The 26,244-nt window shown below is 36.0% G+C and overlaps 3 protein-coding genes across 4 annotated transcripts in view; 2 read left to right on the forward strand and 1 right to left on the reverse strand.

Annotated features, from left to right (window-relative positions):
* The window catches only part of LOC137395304 (uncharacterized), a 63,117-nt gene extending 62,048 nt beyond the window's left edge, over positions 1–1,069 (forward strand). Inside the window, exon 15 of the mRNA XM_068082196.1 lies at positions 471–1,069. Coding sequence (XP_067938297.1) covers positions 471–679 — 209 coding nt within the window. The 3' untranslated portion in view covers positions 680–1,069. The remainder of the gene's footprint in view (positions 1–470) is intronic.
* Positions 1,070–1,325: 256 nt separating this feature from the next.
* LOC137393140 (uncharacterized) lies at positions 1,326–3,715 on the forward strand. The gene is made up of 2 exons (XM_068079563.1): positions 1,326–1,536; positions 3,203–3,715. The coding sequence occupies exons 1-2, from the start codon at positions 1,432–1,434 to the stop codon at positions 3,425–3,427; spliced, it is 330 nt and encodes a 109-aa protein (XP_067935664.1). The 5' UTR covers positions 1,326–1,431; the 3' UTR covers positions 3,428–3,715.
* A 2,432-nt stretch (positions 3,716–6,147) lies between these two features.
* Positions 6,148–20,205, reverse strand: LOC137393703 (uncharacterized). 2 transcript variants are annotated; one of them, XM_068080360.1, is made up of 8 exons: positions 20,069–20,205; positions 18,256–18,424; positions 14,824–14,985; positions 11,728–11,812; positions 9,972–10,098; positions 8,372–8,609; positions 7,257–7,910; positions 6,148–6,583 (listed from the first exon to the last, which is right to left on the reverse strand). In XM_068080360.1, the coding sequence occupies exons 2-8, from the start codon at positions 18,395–18,397 to the stop codon at positions 6,429–6,431; spliced, it is 1,563 nt and encodes a 520-aa protein (XP_067936461.1). In that variant the 5' UTR covers positions 18,398–18,424; positions 20,069–20,205; the 3' UTR covers positions 6,148–6,428. The 2 variants fall into 2 exon arrangements, with proteins under 2 accessions (XP_067936461.1, XP_067936462.1); XM_068080361.1 differs by lacking the exon at positions 18,256–18,424 and having other exon boundaries at positions 20,069–20,193.
* Between the last annotated feature and the right edge of the window lie 6,039 nt (positions 20,206–26,244).

Raw genomic sequence — 26,244 nt, forward strand, 5'->3', positions numbered from 1 at the left:
GGCGGGGTCTCGCAGCCGATATGGGAAACAGGCTTTAGGGGGATGCACTGAGGAATCAGTATATGAAATGTTAATTTTCCAGTAATATCTATGCTGTTGTATAGTGGTCAATGAAGCCACTCACAAGTTCAATGTCATCTTATCAATCCCTTTTGTTAGACGCATTCATGGCAATGATTGCCTTATCAATTCTGATTACTATTCAAAATGCAGAAATTATGCTCATCAAAAGCAAAACTAGCAGATGAGATGTGAGCAATTCAGAAGCGCTCGGACCACACACAAACATAGATGGATATTACCTTTATTTACACTGGTCAGCGCAGTTTAAAGCAAATTAGACTTTGAGACCAAAAACAAAATATAGTAACGTAATTAATGTGTAAAAGGAAAGGAAGGAAAGCTACACGCGATTTAGCTTTCCTTCTCGTGTGTTAGAATGACAGAATTTGAGGTCTTCTATATTACAGGTGTAAAGATATCTGGGGAAGCTGGGGATAAACTAGGTCAGCGGTATGTGAGTCCAGAGGAGGCCGTTAGACTGCGGGGTGCCGATGTCATTATAGTAGGTAGAGGCATCACTATGGCTGACGATCGCGTCGCTGCCACCAAGATGTACCAGCAAGCGGCTTACAGTAGCTATGAGTCACTGAGGAAACAGCAGATATCTAATCGATAAACTCCATGATATTGTCTCTATTCTTCTTGCTCATAGGCTTTTCACTTTGTATATATCCATCTTTCCTTAGTTTACAACTGCTTAATTGATTTAGTGCTGTTATATCTAGTCAATACACGGTTACATATTCCGGATTCAAGAGAGTTTTTAGAAGTTTTACTCGCATTTTACCTGATGTCACTGTCATTCATGTTATTATTAGTTACTGTAAAGTCATCGAATTGAATGTTGTATTTTATCAGTGTTGACATTTGTATTCACCCGGCAAAGCTGACGCGTAACTGAGGCTTCTTCTAACGGTATTTCACTCATTTGTTCTTGCAATGTTCCTTAGACTACATTAACGCATCTACCAATGCTATTCCACTTCAATAAATATCGCTTGTCATATTCGTTGTGAGCAAAATATCATTGCATGGAGCGCTTAGTTACAAGAACCTGCTATGATTTTTAGCATGCTATTCTTTCCACTCGCGTTACCTAGCACTCCCTATTCATCTAATCAATAGCCATTCTTCATCATTTGTTGATTAGCCGCAGCGATTGTCTTCACTATTTGCTTTCTTGATGCATAATTTTGGGCCTATCATGTCTTTCCATTTTTCGAAACTAGCGAGTTGGAAGGCGGGACTAGGCTAGCGGGTGAGCCAGACTAGCGGGCTAATCTAGCTAGGACAGGGAGGTTGGTTGCCAGGCATAGAATCTTACAGTCTTGTTTCTTGGCAAGTCGTATCGTTTCAACAAAGTTGAATATGTCTGCTTGGAAGAACGGATTATGTAGCTGCTTTGGAAATCTTCCAGTTTGCTGTCTTTCCTATATAGTGCCATGCTATGTGTTTGGAAAAGTTGCTGAGAAGGTTTGTATATATATACATGTACCTCAAAGCTCTATACACTTTCTTTTTTATATATATATAGGTCAGCATTAAAACTCAAATACTACACACATTAGAAGTGATCACTTTATAGCCTAAGTAGGGCATGTGTTATTAGCTCTGTTCTACCTTACCTGTTGGATTGAGCAGTTCATAATTATATGTACAAATAATTAATATTCTTGACTTCCTTGTCATATAACTGAATAAAAAAGTGCATCAACAGTAACTTCTGGTGTTCCCAGGAACTGTGACAATTGGTTTGACTGGCTAGTTGTATCTGGCCAAAAATAATTCGTCGTGAATAAGTGAGCATTTAAAATTTATTTTTATATTTTGTGCCTACAGTTTGTATCTGGTCAACACAATCATGAATGAGCCATGGTATTTGTAATTAGAATAATAGTGTTGTTGCTAGTTTAAACTAAACTGAGCCTTGTTGGCTGACATGCGCTGTCTCACCTTCCTTTTAGAAATATGGTCAACAGTTTTTGTTATGCAAAGTTGTTCACAAATTTGATGTCTGATCTACTTGATATAAATGTTGAGCATCCACTAAACTCCTTGCTTTTGCAATGCTCCCCGGCAACGAAACTCGCTGGCATTCTTGTGTTGAAGCTAGTTCATCAGTATTATCACTAGTATGACTTAACAACTGTTGAACTTATCCGATAGCTTCTAGTTATGCTACTTCAATTATGTGCTTGCTAATTTCTATGGCTACGGATGTCTCCACAGGACATTCATAAATGTCAGGGGCTCCTGTCATACTCCAAAGTGATTTGTCATTTGTCACTTTCAAATATTCATCATAAGCATCCTGTTGATAGGTTAGGCTATAATGCGCTGAATATGAAATAGGCTTGAGGCTAGGTATCTACACGTAAGTAGGGTAAGGCATGCATTTTTATTTCATTTACATGCTTCCGTGCATAGACCAATGAAAAGCGGTCTCTGTGTTGCAATTCGTTTCCGTCTTGTATCATAAGCTGCACAAGGAAAACTTGTGGTTTGGTGATACTAACCCTAAAAGTAATCCTATGGTGGAGCTTCTTTCACAGAAGTAGGTGACAAGTCGGTGCTGCTCTGTTAGTAAGAAGTTGTGTTCACGTAGAGAACTGCAAACAAAAGCTTAGAATCTTTTAAATAACTGAGCAACAATATAAAAAAGAGTAGTATTGAACGCAGAGATTTGCATATGGATTTTAATCTACTAAACTAGGATTTAATGATTTGCTAGCACTAAGTCTATGGCTATATCTGATAGGATAAAACAAGACTGGTGGTTAACACGTTTGAAAAAAACAGCATGCAGCTAAACATGCAAAATTCTTAATATCTGCAAGAAGTATTCGGTCTTCCTGAAAGCCGAAGATTGACATATTCTCACACTTTGTAACACATGATCATGCGTTCCTTTTTTAATATCGCTCTCATTGGTAATCACTAGCTTGCTCGATCAATGTTATTTCAAACTGATGTCTATGTCATTTCAAACTGATGTTTATGTCATTTCAAACTGATGTTTATGTCATTTCAAACTGATGTCTATGTTATTTTAAACTGATGTCTATATCAGTTCAAACTGATGTCTGCATCATTTCCAACTGATGTCTCTGTAATTTCCAACTGATTTCTATGTTAATAGAACGGAGAAAGCTGTCTAAAATGTGGCCTCGTGTCACTAGTTCCGATTGCCAATATCTACTGCATGGCAAAACAGAGAGAGGTTATTAGAGACAAAAAAGGCATCGATGGCACTTTTTTTAATGATTGTCTCATGAGCTGGTGTTGTCCTCTCTGCACTCTCGCTCAAGAAGCTCGTGAGATCGAGGCCGACGTTCCCGGTATTCCAGAAATTCAGAGGGAGTAGACAATCCACTTCCACATTGTACAAGCTAATTCTGGCAGCTTGCAAAAAGTGCAGCGTTCATCAAATGCTTCAATCAAATATACAATGTATTTGTTCTCAGATTGCGCAATGTGTTAAACATTAACTTTCATGAAATATCATATTAGCCTAGGCTTTTATATTTACTGACTGCTTGTACCTTTAATTTAGCTAGAGTTTATAATGACTAAAACTATTTTGAAATCTTTGTCTATTTTTTACAAATCAAGTTCATCAATAAGTTTAAATAAAGTCCATCTTTGAGTGTAATCAATTTGTGATGTTTACTGGCTACTGATTCCTTGTGAGCTCATAAATGCTTGAAGAAGGGTAATCACTAAGAATTTGCAGAAAGTAGTTACACCCAGTTGGCTATAATACTATATTTGGCAATACATATGTATGATTGTTCAAAGGGAAAGGCTCCAATCCTCCTTCTACACTTCGGAGTCAGCATTTATCCTCACATCTTATTCGTCCTGACATACTCAGTGTACAGCCCATAACTGATCTACTGCATAGAATTACTAGCAAGGAAAATAAAGAGAAAACCCTGTTTGGCACTGATTAGCTAATTATTATAGCTAAGTAACCTTGAAGCAGCAGGTGAGCTAGCCTATCTGGCTCCTAATAACTTCCAGATCCCAGTTAATTGTCTTGAAAGGTCAGACAACTCCAGACATATGCAAGCTCGTTTGTTACAGAACGTACAGTAGTTTAATCTGATTGGCCAATATTTGCATTTTATAAGACATCTTTGGGTGTAATTCTATAAAGTAATAGTAAATATAAGTTTAACAAATGCGTCTAGGCACTTGAAATTGATGATTTTCATCGTGCTAATCTCGCTACATGTTTAAGTTGACTATATTCTCTACCTAATCTAGGATCCCATGATCTGACAGCTACTAGCAGCTGCATTGTCCTAACAACTTACAGGAAAATAGCAAAATAATCATCTGTGTCTATATTGAACTAGATGGTCTATGAGCTGTTTTGGAACACCAAAGACAGCATGCACTATGTAACATAAATATTTCTAACACCAACTGGATACTTGTATCCAATTCTTTATGAATGCAGAAAAATGAAGCCACTTACAATAATTTAGTGTTTCTCAAATATAATCTGTTGCAACAGAAAGAGTTGTCTCACAAAAATGAAATTGCAATTAGTCACTAAATATTAAACTTTTCCTGGTTTTAAATAGGCTTGGCCAATCAATGATGAACCTTGACCTTAAATCATAGTTGTGCCTAATAAAGCTCAACTGGCCTACTTTTCAATGACCGCCACAGAGCGAGTAAACAACTGAGTTTGTCTGCTTCCCAAATGCATAAACAAGTAGTTGTCAATGTTTGTTGTGATTCATTTACCACAATGATTATACGTCATGAAATGAGGTCAAAATAGACAAAAATAATTAGCACTTTAAACTGTTTTCATGGCACAAGTTAGCAGCTATCAGCCTTGAGAAGCTTTCAGTCATGTACATGTATTAACTATGGTTAACACATTAACTTACAGATGTCTAATGTCAGCTTGAAATGAGGACGCTAGCGAACTGAAATAGCTCTGGTGAATGCATAATTTGAGAGGGGCTTATGAGACAATAAAATGAAAACTTGGAAACTGTAGTGACACATGTGAAACTGTAGTGATACACATAAAACTGTAGTGACACATGTGAAATTCAAAGACATTGGGCAAGATATTTTATGAATGAAAAGTGCTTAACCAGAATTTCAAACCAGAAGCTTCACTGAAAGCTTAATATATTTAGCCTACAACACGATGAGTCAATAACCTACCTCACCTTATCTCGGATATTCTTGCAGCACGGTTTATATCTGACCTTCTAGAGCCTTACTTCTAACACCATGCAAAACTCGACTTAACTGCAGCTAGGAAAGTAGAGCTAATAGTAAATTTATATTTATTTATATTTACATTAATATATCATTGGCATATTAAACACAACAATCATTATGTACAAAAGAAAAAAAAAATTTTAGAAGAGGTTTTTTTACGTACACGACCCGTTTGAGTGGTCGTCAGTAAGCATTGTGTGCAAGATTTTAAGCTAGATTTCTTCATTGAATCCATTCAACTAGTTTCTCATAAACTAGTTACCCAGTAACCGTAGAATTTGTTTCAACCTTGGATTACTTTTATATGAAATTTTCTGAAAGCTTCACATGGAAAATTTTCAATTCAATACATTTTCTAAGCAGCAGCTCAGGGGCGCATCTCTTCTACAAAAAGTCAAGTCTGCACAATAAATGAGAAGAAAGGAAGGGGGTGGGGCACTAATTACATTTACACATCTGGTCTTAGATCCTGTATTCTCGCCTTCCATACTGCGATAACAAAGGGATCTATTGCTCTCGTGCCAATAGTCCTTATTATGTATCTTGGTGAAAACTGGTTAGTGCCACTGTCACTCCGCAGCCAGATTTAATCTCCAGAAGTAGTAGACTTTTATGTGCAAGTCTGTACTCCGATTGATTGAATAGCTCTTTCCTTTCAAGGCTTTGTTCGCAGAAGATACAAGGGGAATGACTGATACATTTATTGCCGACAGATAGCATAACCTATTATTGAGCAGCGACAGGAAACCTTGGAAAGAGTTGCTTCTTATGTAGGGGCTAGTTTCTAGTAGAGCAGAGCTGTTCGTGAGTTGATGAAAAGAAGAGAAGAGGTGTATTCCCTCCAAATGTATTTGAATAATTTGCCATAAACTGGTCTTTACACAATTAATAAAAATTAACGATTAAAATAATTTTGGTTTAGATAAGAAAAAGCAGAAATCATAGGAAAGCTAATGATTATACAGTAAAAATAAGGAGTTGTTTTCTCACAACACAAACAAATTTGTAATATTTGAAGTTTTGAACTACTCATTTGTCTTTGTATTGTTACAAATATCTCATGTTTTGAAGGATTAGGCTATAACCCAGCTCTGTCAATCACGTCAAGTTTGTTAAAGTTTTTCTAAGTTATCTTCGCTGAGCGAGAAGGCAAATCTGTCAACACCGTGTTCATGGCACACATAGAAATAGTCGTCATGCACCATGATACCGGTCTTGCTTGTTAAGGCAGAATGCCCTGGAACAGTGAGCTCTTGAAGCTTTTTACCTTAAACACAGAAACATAAGTAGATCCAGCAGAAGAAATCTTGTCACTTTCACCATATGTATGTTGTTCTGATCAGTGACTATCGTAAAACCTCTATTTGAACGACATGGAACTTTATTTTTTAACCCTTCCCTATAGAGGCGGTCAACTAAAGGTGGCATTCAAATAAACTAATGTTCAATTAAAGGTTTTACAGTATATTTATTTGTAACGATACCAGAGCATTTCATGCAATTTCTTATCAGTGAACACGAATGGCCTCCTTAATGGTAGAAGATGTTTTAATAGTAAAAATGTATTTATTTCAAAAAAGTGAAGATTCTAGAACAGCTTGTAGGACCAATAACCTGATAATTATCTGTTGTGAGTGAATACAACTTACAACTTATACAACCTATAACTTACAAACTTACAACCTATACAACTTACAATCCTAGACACACTCTCATCTAGGGCTCATAGAGTAGGCTGTATCCATAAGCACTAGCAAATATTACATATTTATAAATGCTTTGACAAATTTTGTCGCTTTTTGAAATTTTTTGCTTTTTATTATGTCAGACTTGACGTTGGTAGCTGTCATAATAAGTAATAGCCAATTCAATTGAAAATGAGTTTCTGATTTTTGTATAATCAAGAAATGGTTATTTTATTCCAACTTATAAATACTTACCATGTGACGAAACAATAAAGATCACATCTTGATCACTTGATGTAATCCAGAGGTTTTCATTGACATCGACACACAGCGCGAATGGACTGGCCAGGTCGACACTCCATAATATGTTACTTCTGTGCTCGTGTACCTGTTTCCTGTACACTTTGTTGTACTTGTTGTCAGCTAATGCTACAGTCGCGGATGACATTGCAGCAACTCCAGCTGTTCCGCCATTAAAGAATATGTCAGGGAAAGGTTCCCCTTCGAGACTGAATCTTTTAAGGCAGCTGCTGAATAAACTGGATGAAAGGATGATTTTCCCATCAGCCACAGTAAAATCGCAGCCACTGAGCTCTTTAGACCATCGTCCAATCTCATCATAGTCACTATTCAATGTTATGAAGACAGTGTGGTGCATGGAACTAGTTGTTGGTTTGAAGCCAATGATGATGTTAGACTCATGCACAGCTAATGAAAATGCACTCCCATCTAGTATGATAGACTTGACTACAGTTGGTCCTTTGGTCTGCATGCCACTTACATCAATGACTTCTACTCCTCCATCCTTACTCACCACTAAATGACTGTTTGCGCTCCAAACTGCATCATAACATTGCGTTCCTTTCATAACCATCTCTTGGGCACCGAATACCACCTTTCTATATTCATCTATAAGAGAGAATATGTACCCTACAAGTGATGCACTTCATAAGGATGGACCTGCACTGTTTTGGAAAAAAATGTTTAATCATTTTCTGCTGTTTATTGCTTCGGAGTTGTCTCCCTTTAAAGTAGCCTATACTTTTTTGTTATTACTAGTACGGTGGCAGTCCCTTGTACTGTGAGAGATCATCGTGTGTAACCAGTATGTGCACAATTATTCTGTAAAGCTGCAAAGTGGTCCATATGGAAACCAAAGAAGATCTATCTTGCTGAGTTTAGAATTTCGATAGAGCTAGTCAGTAATATGCTACAACTAATTGATGAAGTGAAACAACTCCAAACAGATCAAAAGAAGCCTATGCTATGTCACCATCCATCAACATTCTAAAGTCTTTAGTTGTTCAGTCATATAAGTTGGTAAGATACAGTAGTTGCTTATTTGCTCGATTTAAAATAGTTGAACTTACCGTATTCTTGTAGCTGACGGGCGATGTAGATGCTCCCAATCTCATCAAAACTACTCAACTCTTTAGCAAAACGAAGGTTAGATTGTTCTGCATGCAGTTTGTTGTCTAGACCATTGAATTCTGTCTCAGCTTCTGTCAGAACAGAAATTGTAGTTGCGATCTCTTGAGAAAGTGTAGACTCAAGAGAGTTATGCAGGCGCAAAGAGGCTTCCCGTATCTTTTTAACCACTTCTTTGTGCTGTAGAAACCATATGATACCAGAAGATACAAAACTAGATCAAATGCGTACAAGCTGAAAACGCGCGATGAGACTGTTCGAAAAACTATGCCACACTTTTTGTCAAATTTCACACCCTGTTGTACTGTATATGTTGAAAAAAACTTGATTTGTTAGTGTTGAAGCCACGGGTGGTCAGCTAACGAGCATGACAAAGACTGCTTTAATTCTGTGGCTTTTTATTCTAAAGAAGTAAAAATTGTAAATCAGAAGTATTTTGTTCCATTTAGCATTCCTAGATTGCTGCTAGCTATTTTTAAATAAAAGTTAAGCGGGTGCAAGATGGCATTTGGCAGCGCTGTAAATCGTGCAATTCATTCGAAAGATTCTATTTAGTATTTTATATCTATACTAAATAATTGCAGGATAGATGTAGTATAGCGATGTGCAAAAGTTTTACTAAAGTTTTACAAAAAAGGAAATATATAAAAAGAGATCACTTGGATCAAAACTTACCTAATGCTATTTAGTGTTCGATAAAAGACAGAGTTCTTTTCAACATCTGTGTATCATGTATAATAAAAATTGTGTATTATACATAACTAGCTGTGCTACCCGGCGTTGCCCGGGTAATAAAAATCAGCTTATAAACAAGGAGAAGTAATGAGAGTTGAAATGCCACTTGCTATTAGCCTGGTAAATTGCCAGTGAAAAATCTTAGTAAGCTAACTAATGACAATCACTTATGCAATCACCCTGCATGGTATGCAGAGCCGTTGGGTATGTGTTCCCATATAGCGATTTATATCGGCAAGCTATCAACTCATTCTCTCTGCAACCTATTGGGTAGGGCATTGGAATGGCGAATGGTAGGATCTGATATCAAACCTTCTTTGCTTCGGATTCTTTATTCCAATATTTAAAGAGCTATAGCCGGAATGCATACATATGGACATACTTTGAGAAATATATAGATACATAACCATTATAACAATTTGTTATACATGATGTATAACAAATTTTGTATTATGTGATGTTTTTAATTTTGAAGTTAACAACCCCTCCGCAATTGTCACCCTTCCGTCAATTATTTTAATTGAAAATTTGACTACTGAACTATATATATATAGTATTGTCTAGGTCAAAGTAAAAACCAAATAGATTACTATTTATATATATCTACTTGTACAGAGGAGTTTACATTCAGAATCCTTCAACTAATTCTCAAGTTTAGTTGAATATTTTAAAGGTCAGCCAGCATGAAAGACCTTAAAAGATACATAATAATTATCTTTAGCTTGTTTTCTATAAAGTTTATTCTTTCTTTATCTTCGTGAGAACTTACACTGAAGAAACATTTTAACAATACTAGCTAATACATACTTCGGACTCAAAAGCGCGGATGTTCTTCTCTCTTGCTAATATCCATGATTGAAGAGCTTGCTGACTCTCTTTAACACCAATCACGTCGTGTCTCTCGGCCCCCATGCTACATGTTTTCATCTCGCACCTGTGACCAATGTAAATAGAACATGGCTACATACAAGAAAATCTCTGTACAACATCACTATACTAAACTATGTAACCAACTTTAGAATAGCCAGGTTTCCAGAATAGCCAAGGTGCATTTTGAAAAAGACGAGCAGAGGTGCTCCTACTATGTCACAATTTCACTCGAGCTAGATTCTCTTTTGATTAGCAACAAAGCATGAAATCACACAGTGAAACATTTTATTTCTTAAAACATCTTTTTAATTTTTTCTTTTATTACTTTATTGGGAATAACTCTATTTCAAACAAAAATATCATTTAAATTATGCCATACAAGAAGCACAAAAAAGGGCAACGGTTAGACAATAAAATTAGGTAAATGCTTCACATATGCTGTAGTGTTCAAAATACCTTTCTCTGTTAAGAGAACAGGTATTAGGTGAAACATTGTTAAAGGAGCTAGCAATAATATTTTCAAAACAATTTTGAGTTTTTCATTTGTGATTTACAAATTAAAATTTTGCAATTTAATATTAGTTTGATTTTTAAAACTTGGTTCACATTTCAACCATATTTTAAAACTGGTTTTAAACTGTCGTATGGGAATGTTTAGCCTAGTTAACTATTGTCTCACTTCATAAATGTAAACAACAACAAAGTCTCGGTGTGCAGAGTTATTGGTTTCGCTAAATAAAAATAAATGTTAAACATTGCGAATGTTTTAGAGTTGACTTATAAGCAGTTGCCAACATTTTAGCAATTTGTTTTTGTTATATTTATAGTGGTAAAAACACCACATTTATATGATGTTTTACCCCGATAAATATAATGTGAAGACACTAAATTTATACGCTGTTTTTGTTATAGTTTAGTTTATAAATATTTTGGTATTTATACTGGTTATATTTATTTTGTTATACTGGTTATAAGTTATTGCGTTATAATTGTTATATTTATTTTGGTATTTTATATTTGTTTTAAAAATTTTGTTAACTTTTGGATTGAGTACCAGTACTCTGCAAAGTGTATAAACAGTTAAAATGCAGACTACTATTAGCAAAGGAGTCATATTAACATTATTTAAATCTAAACATATCTGAAGAGGTCGCTCTGTCATGAAATACTATAGCAGGGTATGTTATCTGATGCTGTTCATGCACCCATCTGTTCTATGGTTTTAGAGTTGTGGATGTGAGTTGTGATTGCAAACAAAAATTAGTGATATCAAAAAATGAGACAACGTTCACCTACGTGAATTTTTGATAAACTTGTTTTTATAGGTGGACCAGGCAGTCATAACAGACACGTCATATGCATGTAAGTAAACATCAAATTTTGCTGTCTACAGCTCGGGTGGATAGAATTGAAAGTTGTTCTCAAATTTTATAAAATTTGCATCAGACTTTCATGTACCAGTTTGAGGAGTAAACTATCTTTATCAAACTATCCAGCATATATGTTACGAAAAATTCACTCCATTAATTTCAAGTTTGTAAAATATTGCTAAAATATTTACATACCAAGTTTCAATGAAACAAAAGTCTGTAATCTAATAACCACTAGAGTGTAGCTACCAGCAGCTTTATCTGTCTTGACTCAAAACACAGTGAATGGCTTTCTCATTTTTCCTATTTAAAAAATGACTTACGCCTCGCAGAGAAATTCTTTACAGCTTTTACAATGCTTGCAGACTTTGTTTGTGCATCCAACAGTCCGACAAATGTCTGTGAATTCTGTAACACAAAGCACTGCACTATGAATCGCTGCTATAGCATTGCATGAGTCAGCATGTAAACAGGTGTTGATTACAGACAGATATTAACATTATTAACACCAGTTAATGCCATTTAAAGTAAATTAGAACATGAGACAAAAATAAAAAATAGTCAAGTAAATTATGCGTATTGAAAGAAAAAGTTCTTTTTGTATAACTCTGTTTTATAATGTAAATTGGTAAGGTGTTAGTGTCTGGTATGAGGTGTAGCGGTTTTTTAGAGGGAAGTAGGAATGTAATGGATGGTCAGGCGGATTGAATATACGATCTGAGTATTTTAGACAGCATATATTTAATAACACCCTTAGGTAGCTCCTCAGCATTAAGAATATTAAAACACTGGTCCTAACTGTCCATAGAGTCCTACTTGATTCATGTCAAACGAAAGTATAGATTTGCCTCTTTCAGTCTATCTTTCATGGAATTATGAGTTTAAATAATGTCACTAAAACTGGCGAGATTGATTAATCATACTTTGTATTGTTTTTTGTTTTAGTCATTTTGATTCAATATCAGCTTTTCACTGAGGTTACACAAGTCGACCTAAAGTTCACCTAAACTGTGTTCCATCATAAAGCTCTTCCATAGTACTGTAACAAAGTGTTCTTCATTGCATACGTGCTGGTATAGAAGGAACTTGAGCTAAAGCAGAAACGCCACAAACTGATACAAGGTTGCATTAATTTGTGAAGTCTTCTACATAAACCCTCGTATTACTGTGATGTTCATTTGCAGGAGCAAACAAAGACAGAAGCCAAGAAAGACCTTGCTGGTAATCACACCAATCAAAGCTCAGACAGAGATCAGCGCTACGCACCAGTAACCGGGCGTTGGAATGTACATTTATTTGCTATTCACTTATCAGCTTTCATCAAGTGAACAGCTAGTCTTTATCTAGCCTTTTCTACGTATATAACCTACCTGCTAAGTACTGTCACTATTGAGCTATACTGTACTGGTGTATATAAGCTACCTGCTAAGTACTGTCACTATTGAGCTGTACTGTACTGGTGTATATAAGCTACCTGCTAAGTACTGTCACTATTGAGCTGTACTGTACTGGTGTATATAAGCTACCTGCTAAGTACTGTCACTATTGAGCTATACTGTACTGGTGTATATAAGCTACCTGCTAAGTACTGTCACTATTGAGCTATACTGTACTGGTGTATATAAGCTACCTGCTAAGTACTGTCACTATTGAGCTATACTGTACTGGTGTATATAAGCTACCTGCTAAGTACTGTCACTATTGAGCTATACTGTACTGGTGTATATAAGCTACCTGCTAAGTACTGTCACTATTGAGCTATACTGTACTGGTGTACATGTATATAAGCTACCTGCTAAATACTGTCACTATTGAGCTATACCTATACTGTGCTCGTGTGCCATTATATTACAGAATTCCTTCCTTTTGCTCTATGGTTCAAATTCAACAATGAGCATAATCTATATATATATTTCACAAAGTCTGAAGATATGTCATTCCAGCTATAGCTATAGCGCACGCCGATTATTTTACCGATGCGCCCAGACGTTATGATGCCTCTGTTAAGAAATATTTTTCTTAAGGTTCAATTACTATATCTGGCGTCAAGGCCAACTCTTCTCACGCGGACAACTATATTAAAATATTTTGGAACCTAAGTATATGCAAAACGATGCTTCTTCGACTTTTTTTCGTTAGGGCAATTTTTTCAGCCCAAGAAATCAACAATAATTTATCTCTAACTTGAAATTTGGCGATTTGTGTATCGATTATATACGTTGTTAAAAGATACACATCCCTGAACTCGCCATGGCAAGTTATCAAAGTCCGTTATCCGGTACGTTCGGTCGGTATCTGTTATAATAAACACGATTCGCTAATGTAAATTTTGAAAGTTTACATAAAGTTTGAAGTTTACTAAAATACATACTAAACCTTCCTTCAAGCATGTGTTGAGTAAACTAAATTCATTTAAGTTAGATTTAGCGTTTATGTTACACGTCTGTCTTGAAGATAAGAACTCTCTACGTAGTACATTGTAATGTTCTATTATCTCGCAGATCATAACCACAAAATGCACTAAAGTCATTGTAGGTACCCATAGTTACTGAGGTTAACATAGTATTTTGGTACTATTTTTAATGATGATGATTTTAACAGGAGGTGATTGCATTAGATAATTACTATGGGTTTCTATACCCCTATGTACGTCTATAGCCTATGATTTTTTTGCATGCCAATCTTCGCATGCCAACGCTGAAACGAACTGAAATCATATAATTGTATACCAAATAATCTTTGATTGTAATCGTAGCGAAACAGACTATATTTAGCCATTACTCTCTAATGAGTTCACATTTAAATTTAAACACCTTTACTTTAATATTTTCCTTTCTAAGTTATTTCAATGAAACACTTTCAAATTATGAAATTTTAAACTTACAGTTGGTTGAAAACCTTCACAGTTGTTGTATTTATTTTTAATTTGGTTGTTTTGCGCAAAACCTTTTTCTCCTGATATGAAGTTTAAAAGTTAAAGTTGTTTGACAAAGTTTGAAAACCTTTACAGTTGCTTTTATTTTCTCTCTTAATTTATTTCAACTACACAAAAAATTTCTCTCATGATATGTAGTTTGAAAGTTAGAATGGCAAATGTCGTTATATGTTAAATACAAATCAATTTTCTGTCCAAAGACTTTTTCATTATCCGGGCAACGCCGGGTAGCACAGCTAGTACTAGAAAAAAGGGAAAGCACAGACAGCACCCTGGTTAACAGCCTGCTTTTGGCAGCACCCTGCAAAGGCTCACATCTTCATTTTCATGCAAAATGTTCAAATCTCACGATATAAATCCACCGTGCAGGTAAAATTTTGTAGCAACAAAACTATTTTAACCTTTTCTTAAATCAGAATTTTAGAGCTTCGAGCTCCTATAGAAAAGAAGAAGTACTTGGTGAAAGCATTAGTCTATAAGCTACCTGTTTGAAGTGATTGTTTGAACTCTCGAAGCCAGCACCGGAAATGTTTTGCCATCTTCTGTACTGGATAGTGAGCTACTTTCTTGTACAGGTCTTTTTGACAAAAGGGACAGACTGGAGTTTTTTTAAGTCGCTCTGACATCTCATCTTCAAACAATTTATCTGGAAGATAAAAGACATTGGCCTAAGAAACCTGTTGACATTATGAATACCTAAGCAAAGAAATCAGTGTTTATAGGAATTCTGGCTTTTATAGCATTTCTGCTATAGTTCCAAGTCATTTTCAAGTCAGAAACACACAAGAAAGGTTGCATCACAGGTTCAGCGCTGTATGCTTTGCATTAGCTACAACACAACTTTGACAAATGATGTAATGCAGGGGTTCCCAACCTTTTTAATTCAGTTCCCCCTTATGCTTTTTCATAAATTTGATTCCCAACCCACTTTTAACACACATGACTAAAAACAACTGATACAAATTATAATCCCATTTTAATGTACACATCTAAACATATAACAACATATTATTAGTTTTTATACAGCAAGCATACAGCACATAACAATACATGTCCGTCAGCATGGCGGTGAATTGGTTTATGATTAGCCTAATTTACTATCCAATCAGAATCTGGATAGATGTGATCACATATATCTGGGTTCTGACTAGTAGCTCATTATTAGCAACTAGTATTATAAATAAAACCAAACTGTTAAATGATGAGACCCAAACTCACACGGCACTGCAAGACATAAATTAAAAATTTAACAAATCAGACACCTCTCTGTTCCCCCTTGTGTATTCATAATTCCCCCCTAGGGGAGAATTCCTCCCTGGTTGGGAACCCCTGGTGTAATGGAAGGGATGAACAGTGCAGCAATAATAGCATCTTTGATGGTGAATACTCAGCTTGAAACACCAAGAGTCGCCTTCACTGCATGGACTCAAATAATTATTACACTGATAAAGTTATCTGAATAACGCGCAGTTTCAATTATTCAATGTTAAAAATTCCATTATCCAGTTATCATTAAAATGGAGTTGTCTGCTCTATGAAAAACTTGTTTAGCATATGGGGATGCAGGTGTCTGGAGACATACCCCAGAATGATTACTGATTGCGATTTACTGAGAAAATTATCAGCTACCAATCGATATCACTCAACAAATAAATAACCTTGACCACACACTCAACATACATGTAGTTGAAGTAAGGCAATGCTCATGTCATGTATATTAAACATACTACAAGCAAATCCATGTATATTATCAGCTTTTTGTTAGTGTATTATGCGCTGGCAGTATGTTCTCTGAAGCGTGGAATATAAATACATGTATTTGGCCTTTATTTAGCCGTATGTGATACATGACAACAGTTGCTAGCATTGTTGATGAGTCGTATGTGATACATGACAACAGTTGCTAGCATTATTGATGGATTTTTAGCTCACTCGCATCTTTCTATAGAACTCCCTGAGCTGAATGTAATATTCTTTACCTATACGTTACCTATACGTTACCTGTACATTACCTATACGTTACCTGTACGTTACCTATACGTTACCTATACGTTACCTATACATTACCTATACGTTACCTGTACGTTACCTATACGTTACCTATACATTACCTGTACATTACCTATACGTTACCTGTACGTTACCTATACGTTACCTATACGTTACCTATACGCTACCTATACGCTACCTATACGTTACCTATACGTTACCTATACGTTACCTATACGTTACCTATACGTTACCTATACGTTACCTATACGTTACCTATACGTTACCTATACGTTACCTATACGTTACCTATACAATACCTATACGTTACCTATACATTACCTATACGTTACCGAATGAGAGATGGGACCACAGGGAAATCACTCAATGCATACTTTTTCATCTTGTTGAGTAGTAGATGCACTAACATTACATTTCTAAATGATTAAGAAAGCTACAAACTTTTTACACGACAAAAGATCAGCCCACCTTGCACTAGTCTATTCAAAAGTGTGGGATTTCTTGAAATGAAATGTAAATGGCAAAAGTTTGGAGTTGTCTACCTTTAGGTTACGATACTGAACAATGAATCTGCAATTGAAAATGACTACCGCGTTAATTTTAATTATGGAATGACAGAAACCATACTATATGGCAGCTGCAGAAGATAAAAATTCTATGCGGTCTTGAACATCTTTTTATTAGCTGTTTGTGAGGCTGTTCTGTTTCACCAATTTCCTGGAGTGCATTCAGATTGCGTATGCATTGGAGGTATATATATATGAACTATGTGTATATCATTTGACAGCCTCAATCATGTACCCCTAGCAGTTGTAAAAGAAGTACTGTAGTTTTCTGATTACTAAGGAACATGATCTACAGTCCCATCAAGTGGGTAAGCTTCTGATACACATACTTAATAAACATAGCCTTAGATTCATTGACATTCAATGCTTTTTAATTGTGATAACTGGTTTCATGTTGTATAAAATTGCTAAAAATGCTATGCTAAAAATGCTAAATGTTGTAAAAATGCTGGAAATGCTAAAAATGTTGTTACTGCAAATGCTAAAAATGTTGTTACTGGATTATTTTGTGGATTTTTCTCTATCCTGCGAAGTAATTACTGTCATTCCTTTATCGTTTAATACAGTAGGTAGCAGATAACTCCAAGTTTATAGGTAAATGTAGGCTTCAACCAATGACAGATAGTTTTTGTGTTTACTCTGATGAAACTACCACAGTCACTATTAGTGCAATGGTGGGTGATAGCAGGCAAAGACTAAATTGAACTTTTATAGCTACCGGTAAAGGTTGAGCTGCCAGCTACGCGCATCCTATCAGTGTTTATAACAACGAGTGTATGCTATGACCTCTATCTGACCCACTCTATAGCTCTACCTGTGGTACACAGTAATATGCTGAGATTTAGCAACTTTTATGGCACTTGGTTCTTGAGCTATAATAGAGCAAACTGGTATAACTATAATAGAGCAAACTGGTATGGCTATAATAGAGCAAACTGGTATGGCTATAACAGAACAAACTGGTATGGCTATAATAGAGCAAACTGGTATGGCTATAATAGAGCAAACTGGTATGTCTATAATAGAGCAAACTGGTATGTCTATAATAGAGCAAACTAGTATGGCTATAATAGAGCAAACTGGTATGGCTATAATAGAGCAAACTGGTATGGTTATAATAGAGCAAACTGGTATGGCTATAATAGAGCAAACTGGTATGGCTATAATAGAGCAAACTGGTATGTCTATAATAGAGCAAACTGGTATGGCTATAATAGAGCAAACTGGTATGTCTATAATAGAGCAAACTGGTATGGCTATAATAGAGCAAACATACCGATGCTCCATTCTACTTCATGTTCTCAAATTCAACTCATAATGTAAGTAGGTTTGATACTAACTGAGGCAAGATATACAAACGAGCTTAGAACAGCACATCAACGTTCTCAACTCGTTTTCATTTTCATTGCAAAGTTCACACTCCAAAGCTTGCTCTAAGGAGGCTATAAACGGCTGTAGACCAGACGCAGTATCACTAGCCATCTTCCTCACCACTGCCTAAAGCTGCAACTAAAAGAGGGAATGTGGTTCATTGGTCTCCAATTCCTTTGAGACAGAATAAATACTCTTCATATATTTAGCAGGTATTCAACGGAAGAGCTGCTGAAGGCCAGTTCTCAATATGTCGCAGTATACCTCTGCATTATATCACAGAGAGGACAACCCCGAAATACTGCAAGATACAGTGTGAATGAGCCTTTAGGTACGCTTGCCTGAAGGCAACACAACAAATATTTTAAACTGTTATCAGTTTAATGTAATAGCACTGCTGTCATATCAGTCTGGTGGCTGTCAGCAATCAATAGTAGGCCTAGCCATGACACAGTTAGCAAAATACTGGTGCAATACTTGAGGTATGTGCTGCTGGCTGACTTATATTGCAACATAGACTCAGAGCGAATACATGCTTAAGTTTAAGTTGGAAATAACCTTGTACAGATAAGACATACGATATGTAAATTAGCATTGCAAAAGTAATAAGATCACAGGCTGTAGACTACATCTAGTAATCTAGCGATTATGGGCATTAGTGCCATCAAACACTCTTTGTTTATAATGGAGATGCGCTTAAAAGAGATCAATGAATGATCAATCATCACCTCAATCAAATCGATCAAATAAATCAATGATTAACATTGATTTTATTTGCTCCACTAATTTCATCATTTACATATTTTTCAAATGCTGGTATGTGATTGTACCAGCAAGTTGCACGTCAATTCTTTTAGAATGTATATCCTATAAACTAAGTTAGTTTATTAGTAGCTCTGGCCTCAGCCTGCTAGTTCCTACTGTTCCGGATACTGACTATTCAACTAGGACCTGCTTGACTTCAGCTCCCATGGTTTAATACACTTCGGATTATAAAACGGTTGAACGTTGAATCAAAGCTGGCGAAGCTCATTAAGAAATTTTTTGTAGTTATTAATGTCCGATTAGTATTTTAATCATCATCAAGGCTGTTTTCCCATCAAAGTCAACAACACATGTTCAAGCTTAGAGAACTTTACGGCAAAGATCGATGACACAAATATCCTAGTCTCCAGTATACCTGATGCCATTCAAGATGAGCCGTTGAATTACATTGTGATATAAAGTTTGCTTAAATTACGGAGCTTTTTGAACAAAACATTATGGTAAAAGCAATGAAGACGAGTATATGAAAAAGCCTTGGCAGATGTGTCAGCCATTGCAGACGTCATAATAGTCATTACCAGGTCAATATTGATTCGACTAATGATAAAAGATGATTAATAAGGGAAATTTGGCAGTTTCCCTTCAGCCAATTCATGAGAAACCTTACATAAGCTTATGTACTCCATGAAATGCAGGCTTAATATTAGATTTGTGATTGTATTTAGACAATGATATCCAGCAGGGCTGTATATCATTGGTGTAGGCATACATAGTTGCAGATCGTCCATTAAAGAGTTTCAATAATAAAATGATGAGAGTCTCAATTGTCAAAGTAATGACACTTAAAGGGCGTGTAATGTCCTTAATTTCTTAAATAAGGCTCAAGATCTGCGTAAATAAAGGGAAGACTAAGAAGCAGTTATAGGCCTAAGCAACTGAAGCACGGGTACTACCGTAGACCCGTGATCAGAAGTAGGTTATGAACTTAAACTAGGCTTCTATTAGAAGCCAGCAAACCTTATATTAGACGAGCACAAAACTTCAGAATTTCCAAAGCAAGGTCGGCTTTTGCAACGATTCAACGAGTGATCAATAAGTTTCACTGGGCTTGTTATTCACGGCGCTGGTGCCACTTCCCGTTGTAAGAATTTCTCTGAGTAATAATATAACGCTTGTACTAGTAGGCGTGGCAAAGATTTAGCACGTGATCAGTGGAAACTGCGTTTGGAAAACCCACAACTTTTCAGACTTGATAACAACGACTCGCTACAACGGTGATAACAACGGCTCCGCTAATAAGACCCGGCCTACGGTTAACGCCAACTTGTCCGAGCTACGCATTATTCAGGCTAATTAGTAATTAATAAAGTACTTTCCTGCTTCTACCGGGAACATCGTTTCAAAACTTGTGTACATGTAAGTAAAAGATATGTGACGGGTAATAACACTTGGCATTAAAAGTTAATCATTGTAGCCAGTTAGTAACACTTTTCATGCAACTTTGGATGGATTTTACAGTATGTAATAGTCATAAACGACTGTCATTGTACAATGCCAATCAGGCTATTCATCATGGCTGGCTTTAAAGTAAATAATTTTTTAGACGAATACATAATCACCTACATTTTCGTAGACAGTGATGTAGGGAAGAGTGAGGTAAGTTGAAACTCGCGGCAAGTTGAGCATTACCATTTCCTACCTACCATGTGTTTTGTTGTTTACATTTGCAACATAATTTTATGATCATGAACATTACGTACAGACATTTACAATCTCAAGGTGAAAGATAGAGAGGTAAGTCATTCATTCATAATTTCGTCATTTTTTCTGTTTTTTTTGTAATTTTCAATTACACCATACATGTGCATAAGACCAAATTGAACCAGTCTGTGACCACTATATTGTTACTTCTTATTTAATAGAATGTTTCAAAAGTGGTAGTATAAGTTTTTTGGGATTCCAAGTGTAGGTTTCCCAGCTTCGATCGCAACACCTGAAAAATTGCATGTGGGACAAGTTGATCATTGTTGATTTGGGGTAAGTTGAGCATGCTCAACTTACCCCAGTATGTCCATGAATCCCATACGTCTGATCTTGGACAATCCTAGTTCACACATCAGCATAGATAGTATAGAGACTGTCAAACAAAAAGGTTTGGTGATGTTGACCGTACCTCATACTTCTGAAATAAACTCTACTAGGCAAGGATAGACGGCTCTCAACTCAAGAGCGAGCCTACACCGACTCGATGATGAGTCGATAGACAGACTCGAGGACAAGCCAATAAACAGACTTGTAGGTTCCTTCTCCCAACTTTTATACCATAATAAGCCAATCGCAATAATTCTTAGTGTTCAGCCAATCGCGCTTATAGTGAATGCAGCTATGATACACTGGCTGATATCACAATGCTAAAGTCAGAAACAGTGACAAAAATTTTGCACGCTACTTGCCTTAGAAAATCAAGCAGAGCTATAGTTAAAGAACGCAGTATCTTTATCGGTTTTATATCTCACACCACAAAGCAATAACCCACTAGCAATGACAAAACTGAAAGGTTATATAGCAAACCATTAGAAGAATCCACAGTTGATTGGCTGCACAATAATTAGGTCAATTGTTGTCGCAAAAAATATTTCGAATACAAAAACAATAATGTTTGGCACCAACTAATCACGCAATACAAGTATCAATAATTTTCTGAGTATTTATATAGTAACATGCATATCTTAGAACAATATGGTAATAAATGGTTAACATAAAATTTGCTAGCATAAATCATACACTACATCGGACAGGTGTTAAGTGTGTGCCTTGTAAATGGCGCACCCAGACTATGCTCAACATGCTCAATTATTTTTTTCTGGGTTTGTTAATTTTTATGCAAACTTCATAATTGGACTGGAAAAATAATACTGCCCATTGAAACACGGTGGTAAGTGGCACCTATGCTATGATAGTCAATTTAATTGTACTATAAACAAATGAGTGATAGCCATTCAATTTTTGCCTGCTCAACTTGCCTCGGTCTCTCCTAACGTGGGCATGTAACGAGAGGTTGTACCATGACAATAGCAGATCAAGGTAGTGAAACTACATATGCAAACGTCTGTTTTTATTACGCGTGACCACATTACCGCGATATACTTTTGTCCTTATTATGCCAGTTGCGAGTTGCTAATAGTTTTATATTTATACGCAGTAAGTCATGATGGAGGTTAGAGATAAGCTTGAGATGTGTTTGAGATGTGAGAGTTGCCATAAAACAGAGGAGCTAAGAGTACTTCAGTGTTATCACAAGATGTGTCTTCCCTGTTTGTGTAAGTTACTTCTACAATCATCCAACTTTAAAGTGGAAAAAAAAAATAAATTTTTTTCTCAAACTTTTATATCGTATAGCAATATAATATGATGGGATATAACGTAGTAGTCTGCAAGAACTAAATTTTTTTTCTCACCGAACTCCAGTGAGGCAATCGCCTGTCAGAGTGTAGGTAGATCTGCAGTGTTAATTTGGTAGAAAGAGTAATTTATAGCCGAATTCTCTGCCTATTACCAATAGTGACCTTTCTGTAAATTAAGTCTCATTCCTTTGTTCAGGTGTTTATATAACACTATGTAATATAATTTGGCACTGTGTGATGTAATATGATATAGTATAAAAATATGGTATTTTCTCAGCAATAATACTATTGTTAATATAATAATGGTTTTAGTTTACTGCTGAATTGTAAAAAGTTTGTTGATCAGGTAAGTAATAATATAACAAGCAACGTATTTGTAAATACAGTGAAACACGGATAACTCAAACTTCAAGGGACCGAGCAAAAGTGTTCGAGTTATTAGAGCGTTCAAGCTATCAGGACAGTCATAAGTGCACGTATTTATCAGTAGATACATGTACATATACAAACTACAGTCAAACATGGATAACTCGCCCACGGATAGCTCGAACACATGGTTAATTCGAACGGTTTCTTTGGTCCATTCTCACGTAATGATAAATTGCTATAGATAACTCGAACTCAACACTGTTAACTCGAACTGTTTTTTGCCCAACGGCTACCGAAACGGTTGTTATCGCTTTAAAAAATCACTTTATTCCAAGCCATAGAGGTAAACCTCAACTTTTCGTAATTCATAAGCATCGTTATTACCACCATCAGCAAAATATTTTTGTCAACGACTTTTCTAAAGGTTTGGTGAAATTTGATTTATAACAAAAATCCGCTTAGCGATCGCCCTTCGGAAGCAAGGAAAGTGGTATTCGTTAAGAGCAACACTCCGAGGCAGTTCAATTAGAAGTTTTACGAGGTTTTAAGGTACATTGTATATCACTCTATCACTCACGCTTTTTGAATGGATACTTATTGAACGTACATGTATTCTCTGTGTTTAGGTCAAACGATGAATAGTTTTCCGGCATTGATTCCGTGTTGAATCAACGTCGGAATGTTGAATGTTTCAAACATCTTAAAAATTGTTGTAATTAAGCGCATACGTTGTCTTAGCTAAAAAAACTATTCATCGTTTGACCTAAACACAGAATACGTGTGTACATTCAATAAGTATCCATTCAAAAAGCGTGAGTGATATACAATGTACCGTAAAACCTCGTAAAACTTCTAATTGAACTGCCTCGGAGTGTTGTTCCCAGGTAAAGTGAAGTAATATTTGCATAAACTTCAAGAAAAATCGGCAAAATTGACCGTGGGTAAAACGCTCAAAAGAAAAAGATGTCTTTTCTTTTGAGCATTTCAACAACGATCAAGTTTTGCCAATGTCAATCTAAAAAACGTCCTGGCAACAAACCAATCTCAAGTGATAGAAAAATATTTATACTTTTTGATACAAACGTTTTAAACTTTACATTAGAAGTATTTAATTTGAAACAAGCCATTTGTGCTTTTGATTTATATTATAGTTTGTATATGTACATGTATCTACTAATAAATAAGTAAATACATGGACTTGTGACAGTGCTCTGATAACTTGAACGCTCTGACAATTCGAACACTTTCGCTCTGTCCCGAGAAGTTCGAGTTATCCATGTTTGACTGTATATATCAATCAAAAGCATAGATTGCTTGTTGCAAGTTAAAAGGTCTCTCGTGTGAAGTTTTAAATATTTTTAATCAGAAAGTATAGATATTTTTTTATCATTTGAGTTTTGTTTGTTGCTTTAAGTGATGTGACTGCCAGGACGTTCTCAGATTAAAATTGGCAAAACTTGATCGCGGTTAAAACGCTCAGAAAAAATACATACGTATTTTTCTACCGAGCGTTTTAACCAAGTTCAATTTTGCAGTAAGTCAGTTATTACAAAACTGCTTTACTATTAAAAACCCATTATCAATTTTGCCGATATTGCTTTAAAGTTATCCAAATTTTACCTTGCTTTTCTTGCATTCGGAGGGCTTATCGCTAAGCGGATGTTTGGTAAAATTTGATTTTTGTAAACCTTTAGAAAAGTCGTTAATGAAAATATTTGCCGATGTTGGTAATAACGAGGCCTAAAAACTAGTAAAAGTCGATGTTTATCTCTATGGCTTGGAATAAAGTGATATTCTAAAGCGATAGTAACAATCGTCTCGGTAGCCGTTTGGCAAAAAACTGTTCGAGTTAACGGAGTTTCGGTCGAGTGATCTAAAGCCATTTATCATTGCGTGGGAGCGGACCAAGCAAATCCATTCGAGTTAACCATGTGTTCGATATATCCGAGGGCGATTTATCCGAGTTTCACTGTATATTATAATATGCGTAGTTCTGTTTATTTTAATGTTTTGTGATAACCGAAAAACTGTGGTCAATTATTGTTTACTTCAGGAGAAAAATTCATGTTGGTACAGACTCGGAGATGCAACTTATTATGTTGACAAGAATATTTCTAGTTGATAAACTTATCATAGAATTCTTTTCTATCACCATTGCAGACTTACATATTTTCGATTTTCGATTCGCATTTAGATGGCCAAATGAAAGAAGAAGGCGGCAGAACATGTCCGGTGTGTGGTAGACTGCTGACAAGACAGCCAGTCCAAAATCCCATCTGTAAAGTTACACAGCACTTTGATCAACATAAAGAATCCTTCCTTGAATCTGCTGCAAAAGGTATGCTTTAGAATAACTAGTTTCTAGTTATCTACATCGAGTTGGAACAACTCTCGATTTTCTTATGAATATCCTCCTGCTAACTAACTACTCTCTACCTCTACTCCAGTAGACTCATATGATGGTCAACTCTCACTAACTACTTCTATCTCTACTCCAGTAGACTCATATGCTGGTCAACTCTCGCTGGCTACTCTCTATCTATACTCCAGTAGACTCATATGCTGGTCAACTCTCGCTGGCTACTCTCTACCTTTACTCCAGTAGACTCATATGATGATCAACTCTCACTGATTACTCTCTATCTCTACTCCAGTAGACTCATATGATGGTCAACTCTCACTGATTACTCTCTACCTCTACTCCAGTAGACTCATATGATGGTCAACTCTCACTAACTACTTCTACATCTACTCCAGTAGACTCATATGATGGTCAACTCTCACTGACTACTCTCTATCTCTAATCCAGTAGACTCATATGATGGTCAACCCTCACTGACTACTCTCTACCTCTACTCCAGTAGACTCATATGATGGTTAACTCTCACTGACTACTCTCTACCTCTACTCCAGTAAGCTCATATGATGGTCAACTCTCACTAACTACTCTCCACCTCTACTTCAGTAGACTCATATGATGGTCAACTCTCACTAACTACTCTCTACCTCTACTTCAGTAAACTCATATGATGGTCACCTCTCACTGATTATTTTCTACTTCAGTAGACTCCTTCAGTACTATTCCTGCTATTTGCAATATATTTTTACTTTTTTTCATCCTCTAACTTTTTTTCAACTAACAATGCCGCTTCAGTATTACTTCCATATATGGTGCTGTCAAAAGAAACTTTACAACAGTGGTTTGTTTAACTTATGCTATATCAGAGTTTCTGACTTGAGTGCAGGTATTGTTTGACACAAACTTGTGATAATGACCTAATCGATTTCCTATTCTGCTAACTAACAAGCTTGAAAGAAGTACTATAATGATCTACTGATGTGCTATTGTACAGTGGGAACAAAGATGTGCCAGTCAACAGACTGTCAAGAGGTGGCTATACACTCCTGCAAAAGGTGTAA

This window comes from Watersipora subatra, chromosome 4 (genome assembly GCF_963576615.1).
Source record: "Watersipora subatra chromosome 4, tzWatSuba1.1, whole genome shotgun sequence".
In the NCBI taxonomy this organism is placed as follows: Eukaryota; Metazoa; Bryozoa; class Gymnolaemata; order Cheilostomatida; family Watersiporidae; genus Watersipora; species Watersipora subatra.